The 14304-nt window shown below is 35.6% G+C and overlaps 2 protein-coding genes across 2 annotated transcripts in view; one reads left to right on the top strand and one right to left on the bottom strand.

Annotated features, from left to right (window-relative positions):
* Positions 1-12615, top strand: part of LOC136815008 (sec1 family domain-containing protein 2-like) — a 15832-nt gene extending 3217 nt beyond the window's left edge. The window contains exons 2-17 of the mRNA XM_067071446.1: positions 5566-5730; positions 5983-6204; positions 6425-6565; positions 7325-7402; positions 7549-7680; positions 7824-7996; positions 8129-8225; positions 8567-8694; positions 8800-8917; positions 9108-9190; positions 9330-9426; positions 9640-9700; positions 9883-9985; positions 10375-10527; positions 10800-10932; positions 12026-12615. Coding sequence (XP_066927547.1) covers positions 5566-5730; positions 5983-6204; positions 6425-6565; positions 7325-7402; positions 7549-7680; positions 7824-7996; positions 8129-8225; positions 8567-8694; positions 8800-8917; positions 9108-9190; positions 9330-9426; positions 9640-9700; positions 9883-9985; positions 10375-10527; positions 10800-10932; positions 12026-12118 — 1977 coding nt within the window. The 3' untranslated portion in view covers positions 12119-12615. The remainder of the gene's footprint in view (positions 1-5565; positions 5731-5982; positions 6205-6424; positions 6566-7324; positions 7403-7548; positions 7681-7823; positions 7997-8128; positions 8226-8566; positions 8695-8799; positions 8918-9107; positions 9191-9329; positions 9427-9639; positions 9701-9882; positions 9986-10374; positions 10528-10799; positions 10933-12025) is intronic.
* A 300-nt stretch (positions 12616-12915) lies between these two features.
* Positions 12916-14091, bottom strand: LOC136814972 (putative neuropeptide Y receptor type 6). The gene has a single exon (XM_067071399.1). The coding sequence runs from the start codon at positions 14089-14091 to the stop codon at positions 12916-12918; it is 1176 nt and encodes a 391-aa protein (XP_066927500.1).
* Positions 14092-14304: the final 213 nt, after the last annotated feature.

Genomic DNA, 14304 nt, shown 5'->3' with positions numbered 1-14304 from the left:
CTTTTGCAAAATGCATTGGAAATTCCACTCGTTTTTGCCTTTTTTAATTCAATTGCCTTGGAAATTCGAACGGAAATTCATACATTTCCATCTCAATCGAACGGAATCGACGATCGAACCAGTCGAACCAAATCGAACGCAATCGACCGATTGAAATTCGATTGTCAAACGCAATCGAATCTCAATTGACAGTTTCATCAATATGCCTTCTTACCTGTCTTTAAAAATATAAATAAAAGTAATCACAGAAAAGGACGCGAAAAAAAAAGACATAATTGTGAGAACAGAGTAGAAATCAAACTCGTTAGAAAAAGTACCATTAGAAGTCATAAAAAATCAACCTGAATAAATGCAATTGAAATTCCAGAGAACTTCTATTTATCTATTTAATTAAGTAGCATTAGGCGTAAGCCCATATTCGCCACATATAAAATTTAAAATTTAAAATAAATCTTATGTTATAATCAAGTTTTATTAAGTTAAGAAAAATATAAAACTAGAGCAAGAGTTAAAAAAGGGACTAAGGCTAACTAATAGAAGTGATAAAAATATTAAGTGCCAGTAAAGATTTTTTTGATATACAAAATAAAAGAATAAAACTCCTTCCTAGTATTGAGTAAACCTCAGAAATAATGCAAGAGATTAGTAGATGCTAAGCAGGAATCCCCAAACAACATTACATTACTATGTCAAACTCCCATCACATAAATTTTACAATTACGTCAGAGTAGACTACCTCGCCACCGAAGAGGTTTATTTGGAAGGGTTATTTATTTTTCGCTTCATTTTTTAAGATTCGCCGGGTTGGAAAAGTATGAATTTCTTTTTACATATTTTACCTACCCCAAATATTTAGGAGGCTGAGTTTTAAACGAATCTTCAAGTTAAAAAGAACGATAAATTATCAAGGTATTTTATTTACCCTTGTGACTTAACAAAAGAATTATTCAATTCCAATTATTGAACCTTGTCTCAACCTTTGGAGCGAGACATACGTTCTCTGATTACGCAATTTTCATATTGACATTTTCGAGGCATTTTGATGTAACTGATCGAATATTACCGCAATGTCCAGATTCGATTGATATTCGATTGCGTTTGATTGTGTTTGATAGCGTTCGATCCTAAATGCATTGACCCCCGGATTGTTCATCGCATAATTTCTATGGGAAATCGAAAGTAATTTCATTTGGCTTGTGATGTTTGAGAGCTTGGATGTTGGGAAGCTGCAAGAATAAAGCCAGTCGATCTCAATCGAACGGAATCGAAGATCGAACCAGTCGAACAACAATCGTTGCGTTCGATTTGGTTCGACTGGTTCGATCATCGATTCCGTTCGATTGAGATTGTCTGGACATTTTCTTCTCTCGCCCTTTTGCCCTCGGAAATCCTGTGTCGTCCGCCCCCTGTTACAGACAAATTCTGGAATAGCCAAATCTTGCTTGATAAAAATTCCCGCAATAAAAAAAAGATTATCACTTTATTCTGGGATTTTTCTGTCATTTTTCCTGGATAGCCGATATGAGATCCGGAAAATCTTGTTATGATTATAAAACTGCCTAACTTTACTTTTCGAATATCATTTCCCAACTTATCATTTGGGGAGTTTCTGGTTGTTTCTTGTCTTTTTCTATAGAAGGAAAGTGGCAGAGAAATCTTAGTGCAGAAAAGGGAATCTTATATGCAAAACAATGGTACTAGGCAGGGCTAGAGACAAAACACTGAATGACGGAATGCCGGAACCGGAATAGATGTCCCGGCCAGAATAGGCCCCTACATTTAGGGGGTCTTGGGTTTTGATGAACCAAAAGCAAGGGGGTGTTAAAAGTATGACTTTCCTAAGGGGGGGTTGCCAGTTAAGGGGGGTCTTCTTACCTAAGGGGGTCTCTTAAATAAGGGGGATCTTCCTTGAATTATGACTCTTGTGCAATAGTTTCATTTATACTGATTTTCTAAGGGGGGGTTAGCACTTAAGGGGGGGGGTCCTCTTACCTAAGGGGGTAACCCCTTTAGAAACTATGGTGAATATGATTTTTTTTATATTATTTATTTTTTCTAATAGCTATTCCGCGGAATATGATTTTTTATTATAATAATAATCTTTCTCTTTTATCACCCCTGAGGGTATCTATGTCTATAGGCGCAGTAGTGTAGTGGTTATCAATCTTGACTGCCGTCCAGGAGGTTGGGGTTCGATTCCCGCTCGGTGCTCTGATTCACTTGGCAAGTGAATGTACCTTTGCCTGGGCCAACCCATGCCATGTGAGGGGAATCGGGTAGACAAAAACTCAAGAAGCCTGTCAGTGACTGTGCTAGGTATCGATTCCACAATCCATCGTGGATGAGGTGAGAGTGCGCTGGCCTTGTTCCCTAGTGGTTCAGTTGGACTTAACGCACTCGATCCAAAAACTGTGTGTCAGTGTCTTGCAAGCTGGTTGCAGTATAAACCATTGTGTAGACGGTTCTAATGAGACGACTCCTAGACCGCTCAATACGGAACCAGGCGTCCTCTGCAAAGAGCAGCCAGTCATCATCATTACAAACGTTTAAAAATGTCGTTTTTAAAAGGAAAATAAACTTGAACAGTGTTTCTAATCCGCGGATACAGCCATAATCACCCATAATCATCCATAATCACCCATTACCGTACCCATAATCACCTATAATCAGCAATTGGCTACCTCATTGGCTGTTTTTTGTATATAAAGGAATGCACTCGCTTGTGAAGTCATTCTAATATAATATACACCTTTCCCGGGGTGTTGTTTGGGATTTTATGTTTGCGTGTTTCCCTTAGATATAACTAAGATAGAACTAGATTAATTATACCTGACAGAAAATTTGACTTGCTAAAAACGCCGTATGACCTGGCAATCATCTGTACATGATGTCCCGCAGCGTACCTTGCGCAGCCCGTAGCCAGGCGACCGGTAACGGTGGAGTGATGAAATTTGGCATGCTTCCCCCCTTTGATATGCTTGACGTCTCCAGAAAGTTTCAAGTTGTGAGACCTACCCAGTCTGGCACTAGGGGAGGGGGTCATTTACGGTCTCGTAGCGCCCTTCCGTCAACTTTTCAGGACTTAATCGGACCTATTTTTTCAGAATCTACACTCAAAAAAACATGAAATATAAAAACCTGGATAAAAATTTTAAAAGTGACCTTGACCCGCTTCGATCCGGGGACCCCTAGTGCGTGGACTCAACGCCTTAAACCACTGGGCCAACTTCTGGCTGTACAGTAGTGAAATTTCTCAGCGATGTCATACCTTCGCTAGCTTGACTTGGCCGAGAGCTCAATAGGGACCCCTCAGAGTATTTTTTAGACTTGGCTGAAGGTATACGTCAGCACCAAGTGGTTCACGAGTTGTAGAAACTGCTTTCCATCCCACAGGGGACTCCAAGCTGGTCTGGTACTATGAGTTCGGACTTCGGACCACGTTTTTTGGAATCTACACCCAAGAAAACATAAAATATCAATACCTGGTCAAAAATTGGGACTTTGACCCGAACCCAGGATGTGGAGCATGCATGGAGTGCTTTTTCTGGCTATTTATACCTTGCTCAAGGCGGACTAAGTAGTCAGGCAAAGTTCCCCGGTGGGACCAATTGAGGCCTCTACAGCCCTTCATACAGCCAGGCCTCGTTTTCATGAAATTCTAATTCTAGTTATATCTTAGTTATATGTAAGGGAAACACTCGAACATAAAATCCCAAACAACACCCCGGAAAAGGTGTATTAGAATGATTTTACAAGCGAGCGCATACCTTTATATACGAACAAACAGCCAATGAGGTAGCCGATTGCTGATTATAGGTGATTATGGAAAAAATATAAAATCATATTCCGCGGAATAGCTATTCCGAACGGAACAGCTATTCTAGTTCTGGCATTCCGTCATTCATATATATGCAGGCCATATTTTAGAAAGGCTGGGCAGTGTCGTTCATGACCAAAAAGGGCACTTTCCAGTCAGGAGTTTTTGGCTAATTAGGAAAGTATTTTACGATTTTCCTGACTTTCCTAATAAGAAAGTGCTCAAGAAAATTATCTTTTCTCCTAATCACTCCATAATCACAAGTTCTAACCACAACCATTAGTTTTAGTAAGTCAAAATTGATCTATGTTCAAAAAAATATGATCTCTCATGGGCGGAGCATTGAGATATACCACTAGGAACAAATAACTTTCCTAGTTAGAAAATTTCAAAGCCTTAAAGCCCCAGATACATTTTGAAATTTTGTTTCTGTATCATGTAGAATGGGTTTTATCGGGTCTTTCCTTTCCTAATTAGAAAGGCCTTTCCTAATTAGGCAAAAACTCCTGACTGTTTTCCTTGTCAGGCTAACTCTAAAGCTCTAATCTAAAACAGCTAGTCTTTATTAAAAGAACCTAATCCACTGAAAAAAATATTTTGTTTGTGCGTTAAAAACATTATGATCAATTATGTACAAAAATAGCCCTTTTCTCCTTGAATCTTGAATTCTGTTTCTTGTATATACTTTAATTGCGGTATATGAAAAATGTATAAAAGCAATGTTTATACTGCAATTGCAGTTAAAAATTCCTACTGCAATTGAGGGATTTCCTTGACTGTTACCCAATATTAAACTATTCATAATATCAAGCTAGGTGCTTCAGGTGAAAGAAAAGTACTTAAAATTATCTTACATCACAATGGTATTGAAATTGAATACCTTATCAGCCCTTTTTACGCTGGCCCTTATTCCGCCACAGCTTAATTTTGGGCTTACGCCAATTAGGGCTGTAAATAACGCCAAAACTTGTAAAAGTTGCTATTCAGGCTTCAAAACAGTAAGTATTAACTAAAATTTACATTAGAATGTCATCTTTTAGTATTAAACTGTTTAAAATTCCATTGAAAATCATTGATTTTGGATATAGAGTAAACAAAATGGATAGTTTTCATCCTTTAAAATCCTTTAAATTGAGAAAAAATGGTCCAAAATTAACGCTGCTTTTAGTAAAAATTGCAAAACTTTGGCCCTTTTTACACCGGCCCTTTTAACACCGGCCCTTATTATGCCACGAGCCCAAAAATAACGCCAATAAGGGATGGTGTAAAAAGGGCCGATAAGGTATGGCAAATGTCTAAAAATGTTTCGTCTCCATCACTAGTTCCTTTGCTTGTCTGCTCCATGAATTACAATACTTTTTGACGTTTATCAGGGTCTCCTTTTTGTTTAATTTCCTCATATCTAGCTTTCTTTATTAATGATTTTGAACCACTTTTTAACATTGAATTGGTTGAAGCTTTTGTTACATTGGATACGATTTCTTTTCTTTTAGTTTTTAGAATGTTTTTAAATTTGATTTTTTTAAATTAAACTAAAAAAAAATTTTTAGGTGTAGATTGAACTTACCAAATAAGTCTAAGTGTCTGGAAAATATTTTGATATTTTGCCAGAGTCTCTTCAAAAGAGAACATTTTTACCCAAAAGAAACAAAATAAAAATTTAAGATGACAGAGTTATTTCGAAAAGCCTGTATCAACCCTATGTTTGTGACACTTAAAATCTTGATCTAATGAAACCTTCTCTTTAGATGGAATCATTTTGTGAACAAACAATACAAATACTCTGTAGATTTGTGGAGGATGCAGTTATTTTTATAGATGACGCTTCTTGTGAATGTTTACATTGGAGTGGCGGTTTCAAAAAACTTTTAGAAGCTGGTGCATTAGATGTTAGAGATATCAAGCATACAAAGGTAACTAAAGTTAAGTTTAATTTTAGTTTTTTTATTTAGTAGTAAAATAATACAAAAAAGTGACTTTATGATATTTTCCTGGATTTACATTTTAATTAAGCTTTGATTTATTGAAACCATCTAATGTATCCAGGGTTGCAATCTCTCTATCTGGTTTTGAGCCACCAGAATGTTTTGAACTGTTTTGGAAAAAAAATGTAGATAATCATAATATTGCGAAATTCAAACTACTTCTCCATGCTTCACTTTCAGGAGTGTTTGGAATCTGAAGCCAAAGCAGTATTTGTTGTATCAACACCTCTTCTTGGACAAGTATCAAACTATGTCAAAAGGATAGTCAAAAGTAGTGACTTTTCTCAATGTATTGTCATTTCTACTATTTCTTCTGAAGCTAATGATTTTATTGTAAGAGGGCAGAATTTTCCTGCTTTTGAATACTACACAAGACAGTTGAAACTTTGGATACAGAATGAGGTTTGTCTGTTTTCACTTTTATTCAATCGAATTTAATTTCAATTATGTATCATATCTTTTCATACAATCAGAATTGCTGTAAAAAAAATTTCCAAATTTGTTCCACAACAGCCCAAATTTAATTGTTTTTTTTCAAAATTGCTCTAGAGTCTAGATATGATTTTCCAATATTATACGGTCGAGCCTGAGTTTTGAGAAATTAAGTTTTCTTTACATTCAGCTGGCATCAGTGCAGATTGTACATCTTCCACTCTTTGCATGCAACTTGACACCCAATGTTTTCATCACATCACCCAATAGTAATCTTTTTCCTGTGCTTCCTTCTGATGTTGCAAGACTTCAAAGATTTCTTCACAGCAAGGTAAATGAAATGGACAAAACTCAAAAACAAACCAACTTGCATGATAAGTTTTTATATATATTGTCCTTTAAAAATATTCATATATTTTCAAACACGATTATCAAATTCTAATATGTGTGTTAATGTTAATGTATATATTCTTTAAAGTCGAAAAAAGTTAACAAATCTGTACTAGCTTTAAAGCTAATAGAGTTCGACTGCCTATTTACAAAATGAATCATTCATCATCAGTTGTAGACGATTTATAGTCTACATCATCTGTTGATGTCCAATCGCTGACGATTTCTTCTGTAGAGTATTTTGGTTTAAAATTTGAAGATCATAGTGCGGAATGGGGTCTGACCCCCCTCCCCTCCTTCTTAAATGATTCCCCCCTTCATGGCACCCCCAACCTTTAAAAATGCCTATCCCCAAGGGTTTTGGGCTGAATTTTTTATGGTAAAAAGGGAAGGGAAACAGTAAAGAAAAATTAAGTCTGGCAAATATAATACCACTTTTTAGTGAAAATAAAGAACTTCCTTTCACGCAGACCAAATTTCATAACAGTGCTGGAAAATAATCTACAATATATGTAAGCCCCCCTTCTTAAACGACCCCCCCTCTTTTTAATGAAAATTTTCGATCCCCCCCTTCTTCACTTTTTTGGAAGGTGCCATCCGAACTATGAAGATATTTTTGTTGTGTACTGTGATCCTAATTCTATAGAAATATATATAAAAAGCTTTTTGAAATTGACTCACTTGTTTTGTTTTTCTGCAGGGAGATAAAAGAAAGTTCAATAACCTTGGTGATGTTGATTTCAATTTTCTTCCACATAACATACAATGCAACATCAAGGTAAGTAATGAATTTCAAGAAGTGTTGGCCCAGCAAGTATGTATATGTACCATTTCAAATTATTTTCTTATGTTTCAGTGTATAGTTGTTTAGTGTCAAAAGTTTAATTAGACCTCTTGTTGAATGAAACTTTTAATCTTCTTCAGATGTTGACATCATCAATGGCAACAATGTTTGAAGCAATGCAAATCAACGAGGATTGTTATTCTGTTGGTCATTTCAGTCGACTGGTTGCAAATGACCTTGCAAATATGCCTGATCCTAAAGGCAGAAGAAAGGTTAGATTCAACCTTTTGTTCCTTTTTCTCTGTAACCCTAATGTCATAATTCATTCTTCCAGACCACTATAAGAAAGACCCCTAATGTGTTTTTCTTCATAGGAAGTTACCAAAATATTACGCAATTCTTCCCCATTTTTCAGGCTGCTACCAAAAGAGCATCTGTCATTTTTATGGACAGAACATTGGATTTAGTTGCACCGATCAGTCACACATCCGACAGCGTCTTTGGTACCATATACGAGATCTTGCCAAGGTTAAAGAATCACAACAATGATGTGGCTGTTGATATGTCAAGTCTTTTTGCACCGGGAAAGTGAGTCATTCAATATAGTTAGCGTCTATAAGTATTTGGTTAGTGATTTTTCGCATCAATTGCTGGTACACTTGAAAATATTATTAATCCAGAGCTGAACTAAAAATTTTCAAATTTTGTCAAATCTTTTAGCATTACAAATGAGACGCTCTTCCCTGGTTCCCTTGCACACTATGGTCATGAAGAAGTTCAAAAGCTTTTCACTTATTTCATAAGGAAGACAAGAAAGGTTTGTTCTATTTAGCAATACAAAGAATTATTTTTTCTCATAATAGTTCGGAGGCTCAATGTAACAATGCCATTCCAATTGGTGCTCTTCCTCTGGAATAGTCATCATATAATTTTGCAAATGAAATACAAAATCGCTTCCAGCATTACTATTTAAGCGAAGTCGAGTGGTAGCACATTCATTTCCAGTGCTAAAAAGGTTTGGGTTCAAGCTCTAAAGCCCTGAAGAAGTACGTTGTTAATCACGCAATTTCAGTCGTTGGACTTAAGGATGTATATAAGTTTAGTGTAAATCGCTGCTAAGTGGATGAAGTGATGAGATTTCTGTTGTTGTTTTTTCAGGAATGCTTATCTTACATATGTGAGCGAGTCGAGGCTTTTTTGAAGAAGGAGTCGATCACTATTGTGGAACCTGATGAATCCTCCAAATACAATATCAATCGATTGAAAACATTACTAGAACTTATAAGGTAAGCTCTAAGTTACCAAGACCTTTCTTCGAAAACAACTCCATATTTGACTACAGAATTCCTGCAGTTTTCTTTCATTACTCTTGCATCAATCTTTCCATTTAGGAATAATCAGTCGATTTTGAAGAAATATCGTGGATTTCTTCAATGTTCGATGGCTTTACTGAACGCCCTGTCGGATGAAGAAAATGAACGTCTTGATGAATTGCTTAGCGCTGAAAAGGTGATACGATTTTAAATATTGTTGCAATCGTGGTTTCACACGATCAGTTTACCTAAAATAAAATGTAGAAGCGGCCTATTTTCAAATCAACTTCTCTCGATCAAGAAAATTTAGAAATCGAAACAATAAAGATAATAGTTTTAGATTCCATTTAACCAGCTAAACTAACTTTAAACATTGATTTTTTCAGGGTATTCTATTGGAGATGGGTGAAGAGAATACAAGTCCTTTTACACAAGTCATGAACATGCTGACTAATTCTTCGAAACAAAGGTTTCTAACATATAGTAATAACATTTTCTTTTGTTAGTAATTATTCTATATGTTCTTTTTCTCTTTATTGCAATGTATTACGCGTCTACGTTCTGCATACAATTGAGCATTACTTTATTTCGTTTGTTTGTTTTGTTAGGTTCAGCGTTGTGGATGCGCTGATGTTTTGTTTATTTATTTATTCCGCTGAGAATGAAGTCAGCAATTTATCACTTGGAGACGAAGAAAAAATTAAGGTATAAATCATCAGAATCCTTCGATCTAGGTCAGAATTTATCCGTAAATTTTGTACCATAATTTCAATACATCGGTACCTAAGCGAGCCTACAGAGACTTGAAAACTTGATTATACCCTCCTGAAATCCCATCTAACTGACTGGGAAACTTTAATATAATCCTTTAAAGCCTTCTACGAATTTCTGAATAATTCTGCAATATTACTTTCACAGGAGGTCATGATCAACTTGTTGATGGACGGATCCCATAAAGAAGACCTTCTCTTCCTCCTCGGTAAGTTTCTTGCAATCTTTTTCTAGGTGCTCTCTAGGTTTACATTTGCTTTTTAAGATCTTTAAGGGTGTGATATAGACCGATTCGTTTCTAAGTAGTCCAAAAAAAATTATCTTTTGGTCTTTGATTTCCTTGAACAAATCACAATATCACTTTGATGTCAACTGTTTTCGTTTTGGTAGGAGACCTGGATTCCAGTGAGCGACAGATCCGAACGAGGATCGCTGATGTTTTCGAACGATTGAGAGTTATCAGTCAAGCAAGACGAGAAATGAAAAAACTAACGTATAATTATATCTTATTCATGATTTGTGGGATTCAACGGCAACAATGAAAATACTGTAGACTTGGTGGAGTGCAAACTGTTTTTAACATTCGAATAGCTCAACTAAAATTCATTCATCACTTCAATGCAATTATAGCATACATTTTTCACAAGAGCGCTACTATGGTTGTGTTTTCGATACCGTCGTTAATTTTCCTCGTAAACTCGTTACCAGTCTCCTCAAAAGCTGACCCGCCGCTAAGGGCTGGGAGAAAACTGTCGAACATTATTCTTCAAACATCGTGACGTTTCATGCTTGAAATCGATGTTTGAAGTACCATGTTGCATGGTTTGCTTCCTCGCTTAAGGATTGATAGTATTGAGAAGCAAAACATGTTTTGTTTTTTAGAAATGTGATTGGCAGAGATTTGATGGGCGTAGTCAGATATGAAGCTCTTGTCAAACAAATCATAGAGCAGATATTTGATGGCACGAAGAGCGAGTTAGAAGATATCGAATTTCGGTCGCATGGAATCAAGGACTTCTTAAAAACAGGTTTTGGGTAAGATAATTTCTATATCTAGATTGATTCTAACATTTTCAAAGGCAATTTCTATGCCATATATTTTAGACAACAATAGTTTAATTCAAGACCTTGAAATAGAAACTCATTTTTCAACGCAGTCTTTTTTTAATTCCTACCGAAAATTGCATGTTACAAATGCGTGATTTTAAAGATTCTTTTAAAAGTGATTCATAACCATTCCTTTTTCCCAGTCAGAGCTCTCATAAGAGCATTATCAAAAGTTGATAACTCGTTATTTTCGATTCCAGCTTTTTCATGAACGTGACAAAACCAAGACCAGATGATCACCCGTTGTTGATTTTGTATGTGATTGGAGGTATCACGTGGCATGAAGTCAAAACGATACAAGAAACGCTGGAAAAGACCAAGCCCAACACTCAGGTTCGTTTAAGGTTCAGGTTCTAACCATTGGAAATTTTGTTATATAGTAGTATATAGTACTACGCAGTGAAGGGGAGAAAGGGGACTACACAGAATCTTAGTTTTCTTTTTGTCTATTCTGTGTTGCCCCCTTTCTATACCATGAGAAAGGATCTTTTATTTAAAATCCAGGCCTTTCTAATCAAAATTGGAACGTGACATATACACCTACTAAAAAAATAATCATTACAGAAGTGTTAACAACCAAGAACCTGAGGGCGTAATATCATTTCCCTAACAGGATTAGCCTTGTTTCCTATTTACAGATTGTTTCTGGTCGAATTTTCAACTTGTTGGAATTTTATGTATAAAATATAAAGCTTAAACTCAAAACCCAAAATTTAAAATTAGCATTGATTAGAGGGTTCATGCTATGTATAACAACAACTTCTGGAAAAATACGAGCAAATATTTGTGTTTAAATTATCCGAACAAATAAACTCGAAATGGATTTTCCACTTGGTATACGATTCCACTCGAGAACTAGCAACGGAGTTTCAGACGAAGATCAGACGAAAAATCAAGCACCAAAATACATATAACAGTGACTCCGAAACCTGGATTTGTTATTTGAAAACTCAAAAGCCTTGGTCGGTGATGACTCGTTTACCAACCGACATGGATTTACCAAAGTTTCCAAAAATGGAACCCAAGTGGCTAAAGTGCCAAAAGTCAAGCTAAATAGACCCTATCTGTGACTCATATTCTGTAGCCTTAAGGGAACTAATTTTCGCGGTTTTTGGTATCTTCGTCGAAAATAGACCTTCTCATAAATAACGTCACGAGCATCACTTGCCTCGTATTCAAACGATTTCCATGGTGATCGTATCCCTTGAGACATTAAATGATTTTTTTATGAATAAAAAATAGTTGTAATAAAATCCCCTGGGAGTTAATCACCATGGTAATAATTTCAAAACGAGGCAAGTGATGTTCGTGTGACGTATTTTATGAAAGGTCTATTAGTTCAACGAAATACAAATTTTCCTATGGATTCGTAAAAACCCTAAGGAAAATGTTATTGATTTGCAAATTGACTTATTTTACTTTGAAGGTATTGATCGGTAGTACGAGAATTATCACACCTTCCGAAATATTGGAACAAGTTTTATGCACGGAAAATCTTTTCGTCGATGTCGATACATAACAATGCATACGAATTATAAAGACAATAAAAAGAGAGGGCGAAAGGTGCTATGGTGTTGGTGGTTGATCCTCACTATATATGAAAACTGTAACTGGATAAGTTCAGGGCAAAGGTTTCAAAGCTTTATGTTGGGGAAAAATGAAAAAGACAATTTTGTATATTCTTTTATTGGAAAAGTTTATTACTTCCTATCAGCAGTATATTACATTACAAAATCTGACGTCACAATCTAGACCACTCCCGGTTGTGATCAAATATACCACGGTGGCATCCAAAATAGATATAATGTTTCATTGGCAGTGATAATTTCAAACAAGATTATATGCAAATGTTTTTGGATATATTTTTGGGGGTTTCGTCAAAAGACGTATTATTTCAATTTTTATAAAACGAATTTATACCATTTTTAGATTATTCAATAATTATATAGAGCATATATTTAGCTGAATTGTAATTTATTTTCCACTATATTATGTTAAAATAATGACATACTTTGACTTATTTGAAATTTCATTCAAAAAAAAAACAATTAGTTTACTTAGCTATACTTAGCTTATAACATATAAGTATATTCGGAATAGAATTCCAAAAATTATTTTAATACTGAACAAGTCTTATATTCGCTAGATTCGTGGAAAATAGGACACTTTCTTACTTCAAGTTTATTTTATTTTCAGCTTATTAAAAAAAATAAAGTGATCTATCATTGGACCATTGGTTGGCGATTTGCGTCGCTGAGCCAGAAGAAAATGTAAGTTCAATTCTTAATCAATTATATGTCAAAGAATTAAAAGGATCTAAGATTCGTCATTGAAGCTGTCTGTTCGACTACTCTCGCTTATACAACTCGCCTCAGTAGTTCTTGAAACTTGAGTAGTATTGCCGTTCACTACATATGAAGCTTTTGAAATACCCAAATGCTTTCTTGCTCTTCTAAACAAAGATCGAAACCAGCGGTTGACTTCTTTATGCATTCCACTGAATAGGAATGGATGTAACACCACGTGAGCTTGGTAGATTGGCACTGCAATGAACGTCAGAATCTTGAACAATGTCATATTCACATAACCTGTCGCCAGAAGGATGATGTAACAGACTTGGTAAGGTGGTACCATTATTCCGAATGTGAGGATAATGAATTTAATTATTTTTCCAATTCTCAATGTTTGTTTCACTTTATGTTCGTATGATTTCTTCTGGATGGAATTCTGTAGAAAGTTGTCCTTGAAAATTGCATTTTTTAAAGTTATGTTGATTTTGTAGTAAAAAAATGTTGTGATTGATACTGTGGTAAGTGTTGGGATGAGTAGATACAGAGTATTGTAAATTAATCCGAATACATCACTTGGCCATTTTTGTTCGCATTTCCCATTTTGCTGCAAACCGGTGTATAGGAAGTTTGGGATTGTTGTTCCGAATGAAATGACAATATTGATGAGAGTTAAAATGCTTAGTATTCGATTGGTCAATGAAGATAAAGGTCTGGTTATGCCAACAAATCTTTCATACGCAATGATTGCCACAAATCCAATGGATAGAGACGAACCAACTGGTGCTATGGACATGAACAATTTACATAGTGGATCACCAAGTATCCACGAAGATGAAAGAAAGTTTGTGGATGTTCTTATGAGAAAAATAATTGTGTAGAATATGTTGGTAATTGCCAAGTACAGGATAAGACGTTGTGAGTTTGCCAACTCTTTCCATTTTCGACCAGGTTTGGTGACGATATAGCTATTGCAAAGCAATCCAAATACTCCCAATAATATGGAGATTGACGAGTAACCGATTCTGAAAGCAAAATCATCTGTCTGTCTTCGAATTACAATCGGTGTTGTAGATGAATGGATGCCATCAGCGCAACTAGGAACGACTTGGAATACCTCCGGATTTCGGCATGTGCAGTTTTCCTTTGAGATAATATCTTCAAATACAGCACAAAATTGCTCAAGGATGAAACTTGTTTCCATCTCTTTTTCTCGAAGATCTCTAGACTTTCTCTTAGACTTTGTACTGCCTTATTGGAATGAATCTTAACGGGAATGAGAAATGTCTATACCAACTTATCACCCCCAGAAATATTTATATGAAATCTGTTCCCTCGGACCCCCTTTTCGGTCTTATTGTCTTCTGATTAGCAAGTTCTTAAGTTTCTTTGTGAGAACTATATCCATAATAATCCC

The sequence above is a fragment of the Clytia hemisphaerica genome, unplaced genomic scaffold (genome assembly GCF_902728285.1).
Source record: "Clytia hemisphaerica strain Z4C2 unplaced genomic scaffold, Clytia hemisphaerica genome assembly, whole genome shotgun sequence".
Taxonomy (NCBI): Eukaryota; Metazoa; Cnidaria; class Hydrozoa; order Leptothecata; family Clytiidae; genus Clytia; species Clytia hemisphaerica.
This window is presented reverse-complemented; position numbering and strand designations above follow the sequence as displayed.